We start from the raw sequence: 10,434 nt of genomic DNA, 5'->3' as shown, positions 1-10,434 counted from the left end.
TTATCAAAAAGTATTTATACAGGGGGTGCCTGGTTGGCTCAGTCGGTTGAGCATCCCACTTCAGCTCAGGTCATGATCTCACGGTTCATGAGTTCGAGCCCCACGTCGGGCTCTGTGCTGACAGGTCAGAACCTGGAGTCTGCTTCAGATTCTGTGTCTCACTCTCTCTCTGCCCCTCCCCTGCTCGCATTCTGTCTCTCAAAAATAAATAAACATTTAAAAAAATAGTAAAAAATAAATTTAAAAAAGTATTTATACAGAAAAGATTAGCATGGCCCCTGCGCAAGAATGACATACAAATTCATGAAGATTCCGTATTAAAAAAAAAAAAGCATAAATTTCTTGAAGGAATTGGTCTCTCAAATTAGTGAGCGGGGGGGCGCCTGGGTGGCGCAGTCGGTTAAGCGTCCGACTTCAGCCAGGTCACGATCTCGCGGTCCGTGAGTTCGAGCCCCGCGTCGGGCTCTGGGCTGATGGCTCAGAGCCTGGAGCCTGTTTCTGATTCTGTGTCGCCCTCTCTCTGCCTCTCCCCCGTTCATGCTCTGTCTCTCTCTGTCCCAAAAATAAATAAACGTTGAAAAAAAAAATTTAAAAAAAAAAATTAGTGAGCAAAGAACTTTCAAAGCAGAAGTTATATTACCAGAACTCAACAATACTTTTTATTAAGTTGCTTTTCACTTATGCTCAATTAAAAAAATTTTTTTTAAGTTTATTTATTTTGAGAGAGAGAGAGAGAGAGAGCACAAGTGAGAGAGGGGCAGAGAGAGAGTGAGAGAGAATTTCAAGCAGGTTCTGTACGGTCAGTGAAGAGCCTGATGTGGGACTCGAACTCAAGAACCATGAGATCATGACCTGAGTGGAGATCAAGAGTCAGATGCTTAACCAGCTGAGACACTCACGTGCCCCTATGCTTAATTTTTTTATGGGTCGAAAGCAAAATGCATCTGTCCTTACGCTAGGACAGAATTTCCCAAAGTCTGTTTCTTGGGTATGCTATTTCAGTGGCCTATTAGCAGATATTATATGAACAAAGGGTTCCATGGCTAATGAGTTTGGGAAGTGCTGAGTTAGACACATGTAAATGAGGATTCTTTGTTAAGGACTTCTCAGAGCATGCATGCTCTCAAGTGTCCTGAGCTCTTCAAGAATTTCCCAAATGTATTTGAAAACAGATTCTTTTATTTACAGAGTCTTGAGGGATTAATGGTCTGTGAAATGCACTTCAGCATTTTAAATACCCCTCCCCCGCCTCCCCCTCCCCCTCCCCCACACACCTTTTAAAGACAGTACCATCTTGAGGAATTCACTGGCAGGAACAAGAAGACCTACAGGTGGGCCTTTTAGGTGGCCCAGCAAAGGTCAGGATGAAGAAGCCCGTGTTATTACCATCATCGTCATCATAACTCACAAGCACAAGACATAGCATTTGTATAGTGTTTTACAAAATGCTTTGTCTCATTTTACCTCTCACAATAAATCCAAAACAAAAGCTGAGGGACTATTCTTATTTACAGATGAGAAAACGGAGGCTCAGAGGAGAGAGGTATGATCACAGGCCCGAGGGCCCATAGCTGGGAAAGAATCACTCAAACCCAGGCAGGCAACTGGGAATCCTCTCCTCCTCCCATTGGGCCACACTGCTGGCGGCTGGGTTTCCAATTAAACAATTCCCTCAGGGTGAACACCAAGGTGTCTTACATCTGACCTCAATCAGGGGAGTTGATAGCGGAAGTGCACTTTTGCGTGGCATGACGTGCCACAAGGCAATCTGGTGACTGAGACAGCATCTACAGAGAGCAGCAAGCATGAAGAACAGAGGGAAACTGGCATTTAGTCAAAAGTTTGGTATGACAGTTTTGGGCGACTCTGTCTTGTGGTTTCTGATTTGGGATGTTCTCAGAAAGAAGCCATTTCTGAACTCCAGAAGTATGCAACTTATTTATACATATATTTATAGCACTGCATGCTCAGGGGCTCTTCCTTCCTAAGAAACTCAAAAAGCACAACTTTCACTAATAATGAATAGCAGATGCTTATTTTTAAGCTCTACTCAAAATAAGCTAGTGCTGTTAGCAAGAGCACAGGTTCTTTCTCGTCACCTTTCAAGGATATTACGTTCTGGAGACACTGCTTTGAATATATCCAATTACTAGATTCCCCCCCCCTTGCAACCTCATTAGATGTGTAACAGTTTCAGAAGAAAACTGAGGGGTAACCCAATGCTTGGTTTACTCATTGGTAAATCAGGTATATTAACAGCTAATAATGATAGCTGCTGTTTATTACGTGTTTCCTCTTGGCCAAGCACCATTAAGATGCTTTATATAACTGATGTTATATAATCTATGACGTTGGGAAATTGTTTTTATTAATGCCCCATTTTATAGATAGGAGAATCGGGGTTTAAAGAGGTTGAGTAACTTGCCCACTGTTGTGTGGCCAAGACTGATCTGTGTCTTTACCACACAGTCTTGTGAGCAGCTTGATAAAGATTGGGGCTTTTCGGCTCATCGCTCACGCCTGGCTCAGTGCCCAGCACACAGTAGGGGCTTTACACAAGTGTGTCGAGTGAATGCATGAACCAGCAAGACTCAGGTGTCTCATACATTGGCTGGATTCACCTAAAAGTGGTTTTAACAAAGCTGTTTTGCCTGTGACTGGATAAAGCAACTTGCTTAAGAGCCCAGACAGAGGCAGCCCCTCTCTTTATCCAGGCGGCAGGTGTAGTCTTTGGCCCTCCTGCATACCTATTTAATCATGATCCCACCAGCAAACCAACAGAGAAAGGGCTTCATCCAGGACACCACGGTAGGGACCTCGACAGTGGCCAAACCTGATGAATCAAAGATTCAGGGCCTTTTCCTGGGTGGTCCCCTGCCCAGCTACTGCTTGTGTCCCTTCCAGCCAGTTGTGGCCTTAATCTTTCAGATGGAAATGCTGGGACTGCAGTTTGAGGATGCGCTCTTTCTGGAGATATCACTGGTTCACCTCTGGGAAGGCCCCACCTGGGCCTGGCCTTGGGAGCGAATTCCTAAATCTGTAGTATGTGTCTCTTCTGGGGCATCTTGAGCATCCCTTCTGCAAGAGAACACAGAGAAAGGCAACCTGATGGATTATTATTAGTAGATAAGTAAACCCATTTTCCACAGACAGGCAAGGAAATGGGCCTTTGTGCATATTTGAAAAGGCTGGTCCCACAGGACAGATGAGTTATGAAAAGCAACATTTTCCTAAGGGGCTAGGCCTAGGCAGCCCCACTCAGGTTGGAGACAAGGCTGCTTTCGCAGGTTGTGTCTTGCTCAGGGGACTGCTAAGAAGTTTAAAGCAGTTCTTTACTCAAGGCCTCCAGGGATAAAGCCCCTCTACTCTGCAGGTGCTGGAAAATTGGGCCTCATGCTCTCAGACTGCCTGATTCTACTACTGATGGGAGGGCCTCAGCCCCTTCTGTTGTAGTTCTAACTGAAATAGCTAGACCTAGAACCGGAACTAGACTCTGACCTAGTTCTTAAGTGCCTTCCCAAGCTCAGAAAAGTTCTTTCCAGACCCCATGAAGTATCTTCACCCCTTGTTTTTCCTTGTCAAAAGATGCTTCCAAGCATTAAACCCATTTATAACAATTTTACCTGTTCATTGTCTATCTCCCCCCTAGGATGTGAGTTCTAGGATGGCAGGAGCCATAGCACTTTGGGGTCATCATTCCATTCTCAGGCCCTAGCACGGGGCCAGGCACACAGAAGGCACTCAGTATTAGTTGGATGGATGAGTGAGAGTCAAGATTAAGAAGCAGGAGAGATTTAACAGTTTAATGTAGACCTCATTTTTGACAGCAAAGTAACACTGAATGTGGGATTAATAGTTTGCTTAGGTACCAATGTGGAGTCAGGAATCCTCAACCCCACTTTGTCTTTTCTTCTCATCCACCTATCCATGTCCGTGCAAGGCAGCAGAAATAGGCCAAAGCCGGAAGGTCTCGCTCACTGTAGATTCCACAGGTTGGCAACCACAGAACCACAGAGGGTTAGTGGACACACTAATTTCTAGGGTAGGGTGGCCTGCCACTTTGGGGAAAGAAATGGTGTCAGCGGGACTTCTGAAAGGCAGAGGGGAGTAGTGGATGGTTTCCTATGCCTGGACCATTCAGTTCTGGAGGTGGGGGAAGAGGCAGGTGGCAGTGAGTGATGTGCTTGGCTGAAGACTGTGGAGGCTGGAAAGGAGCTTGGGAGGCTGAACCTCTAGCAACCCCCAAAGAGTTGTTGCCTGTGAGTAGGGGCAGAGTAAGCAGACAAAGGAATTGATCTTGGATGGACAACTGACAAGTGGCATGCGGGGGGGGGGGGAATTTCAGGGAGCAAGGGCATGTGATATGCCAGCAAGAAAAAATCCAACATGGCTTGATGGAGGGACCGGCCTAGACAGGGAAGCAGAGGAGACCGAATGAAGAGCTGAGGGGCTGGAGGTGGAGGTTAAGTGAAATAAGAGTTCAGTGGGAGCCAGGAGGTGAAATACTGGGGGAGGTGAGGGGCTGAGAATCGAACAAACATATTAGGCTCAGGCCATACAGAGGATTGGCGTCTACAATGTGTTAAGATGGCACTGAGATCACTAATTAAGGAGAGGTAGACACGGAGAAGCTATTCGCACAAGTGAGAACATTTTTGTTATCCTCTATTATCAAGTGCTCCCTCATTGACAGGACTGCAAGGTCAGCAGCCACAAGAATGGACCTGAGAGGAATACCAATCGCTCTGCTCCTTTGTAAGGGATAGAGAAGCCTGGATTTCCAAATTCAAAACACCCATCCGGCTGCTTCTACAAATCTCTGAATAGGGAATCAGTCCAGAGATACAGAAATTTTTTCCGCCAATATCTTACGGAGGACTTGCGTAACTCCACGGAGCTTCCAGTAAACACCAAGAACCCAAACCGGAGGTGTGCAGTGTGTGTATGTGTGTGCTGTGTGTCCAAGGGTCAGAGACGTGCGCTCCCGCAGTGAGGGCGGCCTCAGACGCAAATGCCCAGGCCCGCCACCCAGTCGCCCGCTGAGAGGATCTGGCCGCCAACTCCAGGAAACAAAAAACAACGACAAAACAAAACAAACAAAAAACCCCCCTCCATAATGGATATCCCCAGGGGTCTTCCCCCCCCCCTCCGAAAAAACGCGTTCCACTTTGTGGAACGTTCCAATTTGTGCGGAAATTAGATGCACAAGGCAACTCATTCCATTCGGGAAAATGAGAAGTGCTGCAGAAGCGAGACTGGCTGTATGTGGGGACACGGTCCCCCAAACCGAAAGAGGACATTCCCAGAAACCTCGTCTTGCCCCTCCAAGCGCCGGCCCGTGAGGTGGTGGCCACTGTGGCCGCGCACGAACTCCGCTCTGCGGGCGCCCTGCAGCCTCCGCGCAACTGTCGGCGCGCCACCCGGCCAGGTGCAACGGTCCCGGCTCCGCCAGCGGCGCGCGCCTCCCGCCGCCGGGCACGGGTGGCCCCGCAGCCGAGATTTACCGCGGCGCAGGGCGGCGGTTTCCGGGGCCGCCCGGCGCCCGGGCTCCGATTACAGGTTCACACGGGGGGCCCGGCCCGCGGCCGCCCAGCCCCCGCCGGAGCGCCCCCGCGCGGCCCCGCTCCCCCGCCTGCCCATTCTTCTCCATTCATGCGGACGCCCTGCGCCGCCGCCGCCGCCGCCAGCGCGGCCGCCGTCGCCGCCGCCGGCCGCCCGGATTGGCTGGCGGCCGTGGCGCCGGCACTTTCCCACGGCCCGCGGCGCGTGCGGCTCACCGGCGGCGCTGCAGGCGCGGCCCTGGCGTGCGTCCAGGCCAATCGGGGCGCGCAGGGCGGGGCGGGGCCGCGGCCGCCGGCGGGCTTGTGTCCCGGCCCGGCCTCCCTCGCCTGCCCGCCGCCGGCCCACCGCCGCCCGCGCCTCCTCCTTCCCCCCGCAGTGGAGACCCAGCGGAGCCCCCGCGGAGCCGACGCACCGCCGCCGGGTAGGGGCCGCCGAGGAGGGCGGGGGCAGGGTTCGCCCTCGATCTTAGCCTCGCTCCGGTCCCTCCCCGGAGTGGCTGCCAATCAACGGAGCGAGAAGCCGGGTTGGCGGAGCGGAGGCTGTTGCCCAGGAGCCGCCGCTCCGCCCCTCCGCCTCCTACACCCCGCCTGCCCTCCCAGGGGACTTGAGTAGGGGCGCAGCGTGGGAAAGGGATGGTTGAATTTTAACCGGAGGCAGAGCGTGAGAGGGATCAGTGTGTGCGGAACGCGAGCCCCCGAGCGCGGAGAGGCGCCGCTGCTGTTAACTCCTCCCTGCCCGCCGCGCCGGACCGACCCTCCCCCGGAGCCCCCGCGCAACCAACATGAAGCGAGCCCACCCCGAGTACAGCTCTTCGGATAGCGAGCTGGACGAGACCATCGAAGTGGAAAAGGAGAGTGCGGATGAGAATGGGTGAGTTGGCGGCGGCAGAGCGGAACCCGGGCAGGAGGCGAGCGCCGGCTGGCCACGGTTGACAGCGGGCGAGGGCCCCGGGCACGTCTGTGCCCTCCACTGACCTCTGCGCATCTGGGTTATGCCCCTGTCCGGGGTGAGGGACGCCGGAGGCCCTTTCAAACCCAAGTTGCCAAAACAATCTGAGTGCGGGGAGGATGAGGGGGACCCCTCATATCACCTCCCCTGGCTTACAGCGATTCCTGTTTTCCCCCCATTCAGAAACTTGAGTTCGGCTCTCGGTTCCATGTCCCCAACTACATCTTCACAGATCTTGGCCAGGAAAAGACGAAGAGGCGTGAGTCTCATTACAGTGCTTCTTGTTTTGTTTTGTTATTAATTAATGGAAAGAACTACCTTTCTTCATTTTTGAAATTTACAGTCTTGATGGAAATACCCTCCTTTGTTTTGCCTGCTTTCTGCAGATCATTGAGAAACGCCGACGGGACCGGATTAATAACAGTTTGTCTGAGCTGCGGAGGCTGGTGCCTAGTGCTTTTGAGAAGCAGGTAATGGAGAAAGTGGGTAGAGCTCTCCGTGTAGCCATCCACACCTTCTGAATCCCTCCCCTCATTAATCTGAACCTCATCCGTGTCTCGAAAAATAACCGTATTGCTTTTGCCGAAGAGATAAATTCATATACAGATTCCAACACATTTTCTGAAGACAGCTCATTTTGTTTTAGTTTGTACTTTTATGATTTACAAAGCATACTGCATACGGTGCATATCTGTTTTAAGTTGTTCCCCAAAGGCACTTGGTGCCATATCAATTTTTTTCCCCCATTCTCTTCTCCAGGGATCTGCTAAGCTAGAAAAAGCCGAAATTCTGCAGATGACAGTGGATCACCTGAAAATGCTGCACACTGCAGGAGGGAAAGGTACATATCACTAATCTGGTGGCGGCCGAGTGCTCTGGGTAGAATGAGTAGATGCGGCAGGCCAGCCCTGGTGCAGTCGCTGCCTTATTTTTCCTGTGTGCTTTGGGGGTGGGGAGAGAATGTTGTGTTGTGTACAGTTGTCAGTGCGTTTGCAAATGCACATAGGATTTTCTCCAGTGAATGCATCACCCCAGTCCTCTTCGAACTAAGCTAATGCACCTTCTTTTGGAGAATACCTATTATCCGCGAGGTGCCCGAAAGCTGTGACAGCCCTGATTAAAATCAGGTAGCTCTCACCACATTTGTTGATTGCCATTTTGAGAAAAAGCCTTAAAAAAAAAAGTTATGGTCTTAATTTTATCTACAGGATTGAAAAAAAAAAAAGCTCCTATGACTCTTGAGGAAAGAAACCTGTTGTGGTTAATTAGAGAAAACCTAACAGAAGGTGGGAGACCAGGGTCTGTGTGTCTGTCTCCAGCCGGAAAATGCTTTGCTCAGGACCAAGTGGCTAAAAGCTCCATGATGATAACTTACATCTGTGTGTCTAATGAATTTCACTGCTCTGTGGTTTCTCTGTCCTTGATGTATTTTTTGTTGTTGTTGGGGGAAAACATTAAAGGAATGAACATAGTTTCATCTGCTGGTAGGGTATAATTCCACTTTCTGCTCAGCAGTTTCTAATTGGGCTTTGAACTTACATTAGCAAACACTTCTCATGTTGATTAATGCAAAGACTTCGGTCAACTCCAAAATATTTGGACCTTCGTTAAGAGCCCGTGTATGCCGTTTTTAAGGATGTAGGTATTTGTTAGGAAGGGCTGCCTTTGGTATTGAAGAAATGCGGGAAATCAGCAAAGCCTGAGGTTTTTCTTTTGTTCTTTTCCTCAGGCTATTTTGACGCACACGCCCTGGCTATGGACTATCGGAGTTTGGGGTTTCGGGAGTGCCTGGCGGAAGTTGCCCGTTATCTGAGCATCATTGAAGGACTAGATGCCTCTGACCCGCTTCGAGTTCGACTGGTCTCACATCTTAACAACTACGCCTCCCAGCGGGAAGCGGCCAGCGGCGCCCACGCAGGTCTTGGACACATTCCCTGGGGCAGCGCCTTCGGACATCACCCGCACGTCGCGCACCCCCTGCTGCTGCCCCAGAACGGCCACGGGAACACTGGAACCACCGCCTCGCCCACGGAACCACACCACCAGGGCAGGTTGACCTCGGCACATCCGGAGGCGCCTGCTTTGCGTGCGCCCCCTAGCGGCGGCCTCGGACCGGTGCTCCCTGTGGTCACCTCCGCCTCCAAACTCTCGCCGCCCCTGCTCTCCTCCGTGGCTTCCCTGTCGGCCTTCCCCTTCTCCTTTGGCTCCTTTCACTTACTGTCTCCCAATGCACTGAGCCCTTCGGCACCCACGCAGGCAGCAAACCTTGGCAAGCCCTATAGACCTTGGGGGACAGAGATTGGAGCTTTTTAAAGAACTGATGCTGTAGAATGAGGGAGGGGAACACTTACAATCCCAGCTGAGCTGGGCTGTTGCCAACATCACCTTAAAGTCGTCAGTAAAAGTAAAAAGGAAAAAGGTACACTTTCAGAGGAATTTTGTTGAAAGACTAAAGGTTTGTTGGTTTACTTTTTCTTTTTTTTAATGTTTTTTTTTTTATCATATGTATTAGCAGTTTTTAAAAACTAGTTGTTAAATTTTGTTCCAAACATTAAATTCAAATAGTGAGTATAAACCAGCACTTGGTAATAGGTTTGTTCTGTGCCTAATTACTTTGTAAACCTCTCTGTCGAAGAATGATTCCATTTTTGCCTCAAAGTTTTGGGAATTTTAACATTTAGTATTTTGGTCTGTTTTTCTTCTTGTGTAGTTGAAGTCTGTTTTTAGATTTAATTTTCCAAACCACTAAGTTCAATGTTAACATGATGCTATTTGTTAATAGTTTGACAATTAAGGTGTTGTATAGGTGATATTCTCTTGTGGGGGGAACTATGTTGAATTTTATATTTCTGAACAAAGCGTTGACAAATCAGATGATCAATCAGCTTTATCCAAGAAAGAAGATGAGTTCATTCTCTGCCCCCTGCAGCAGTAAGGTGAATGTATAACCCATCGGGGGCCCTGAGTTCATATGACCACCTTCCAGGACTGCAGTTCTGGCTTAGTTAGGAGAGAGCCACTTGGGGGTTGATCTCCATTTGGAGTTGGTGGGGAGGAGACTGCATAGGATATGCCTGCATTTACCAGCCCCACGCAATGCAATGAATTTTTAATCTCACGGATCTCAAATTCACAAACATTAACATGGATAAATGATCACGGTGTGCAAGTGGTCCAATCGAATAGTCCAGTGGAACCTGTTAAATGCATAACCGAATTCTTCCTGAAACTGCTATGTTTTCTTTTAACTGGAAATCTTTATGTTGTGTTTTCCTTTTTGGTGCATGGCAATGTGGTTGTTGAGGTATTTAAAAAGGTGTGCTGCCTTCTTTTGGTTTAATTTGGTTCATAAAAGCATCAGTTCACAGGTTTATCCTTTTAGCAGGTGTAATTTAAACGACCTCCACTGAACTGGGTTTGACCTCTGTTGTACCGATGTGTTGTGACTAAATAAAAAAGGAAGAACAAACTGTTCTGTATATGTCTTACATGCCTTGGCCTTTCCCTCTGTTGGCTAAAAGAAGATAAATTTTCCTCTCATTTTCATTTTGCTTGGTTACCAGTTTTCTTATTCATTATTTTGGGAATTCTAAACTGTGTGAATTTGCTACTGAATAAGGTGACTTCGTTGCAGCGCAGGGCTTTGGCCTGACTCCCGCAAGAAGCCCCTGCCCTTTCACTGTTATGTCAGATGGTCTGGCCCTCAGTGGGCTAGGGAGACTCAAGTCAGGCTGGGAGTTGCAGGGTGGGAGAGAACTCTGCTGAAATCTTTTAAAACCGAGTTGACCAACATTTTTTTTTTTTTTTTTTTTCTGAGAGCATCTACTGTGTGCATAGTCCTGTGCTAAGAGAACAGAAAATTCCTTTTTTTTTTTTTTTTTAACTGTAACAAGAAAAGCTAACACTGCCATCTTTGAAAGCCCA

The 10,434-nt window shown here is 49.1% G+C and overlaps 1 protein-coding gene and 1 pseudogene across 3 annotated transcripts; both read left to right on the top strand.

Moving 5' to 3' along the window:
- Positions 1 to 235: 235 nt before the first annotated feature.
- On the top strand, positions 236 to 323 carry LOC124507983 (uncharacterized; annotated as a pseudogene).
- A 6,020-nt stretch (positions 324 to 6,343) lies between these two features.
- HEY1 (hes related family bHLH transcription factor with YRPW motif 1) lies at positions 6,344 to 8,823 on the top strand. 3 transcript variants are annotated; one of them, XM_047073772.1, is made up of 5 exons: positions 6,344 to 6,432; positions 6,694 to 6,769; positions 6,897 to 6,980; positions 7,270 to 7,351; positions 8,240 to 8,823. In XM_047073772.1, the coding sequence occupies exons 1-5, from the start codon at positions 6,344 to 6,346 to the stop codon at positions 8,821 to 8,823; spliced, it is 915 nt and encodes a 304-aa protein (XP_046929728.1). The 3 variants fall into 3 exon arrangements, with proteins under 3 accessions (XP_046929728.1, XP_046929727.1, XP_046929729.1); XM_047073771.1 differs by having other exon boundaries at positions 6,897 to 6,992; XM_047073773.1 differs by lacking the exons at positions 6,344 to 6,432; positions 6,694 to 6,769; positions 6,897 to 6,980; positions 7,270 to 7,351 and adding an exon at positions 7,742 to 7,796.
- Positions 8,824 to 10,434: the final 1,611 nt, after the last annotated feature.

This window comes from Lynx rufus, unplaced genomic scaffold (assembly GCF_022079265.1).
Source record: "Lynx rufus isolate CCGP_SWC_20201006 ecotype Redwood Valley unplaced genomic scaffold, mLynRuf1.p SCAF_12, whole genome shotgun sequence".
Classification (NCBI taxonomy): domain Eukaryota; kingdom Metazoa; phylum Chordata; class Mammalia; order Carnivora; family Felidae; genus Lynx; species Lynx rufus.
Note: the sequence above shows the minus strand (reverse complement) of the source record. Positions and strands in the feature narration are given on the sequence as shown.

Coding starts and splice junctions, on each gene's coding strand:
- HEY1 (XM_047073771.1), top strand. CDS start 6,344: ATGAAGCGAGCCCACCCCGAGTACAGCTCTTCGGATAGCGAGCTGGAC. Junction 6,993..7,269: donor AGAAGCAGGTAATGGAGAAA/GTGGGTAGAGCT, acceptor TCTCTTCTCCAG/GGATCTGCTAAGCTAGAAAA. Junction 7,352..8,239: donor GCACACTGCAGGAGGGAAAG/GTACATATCACT, acceptor TCTTTTCCTCAG/GCTATTTTGACGCACACGCC.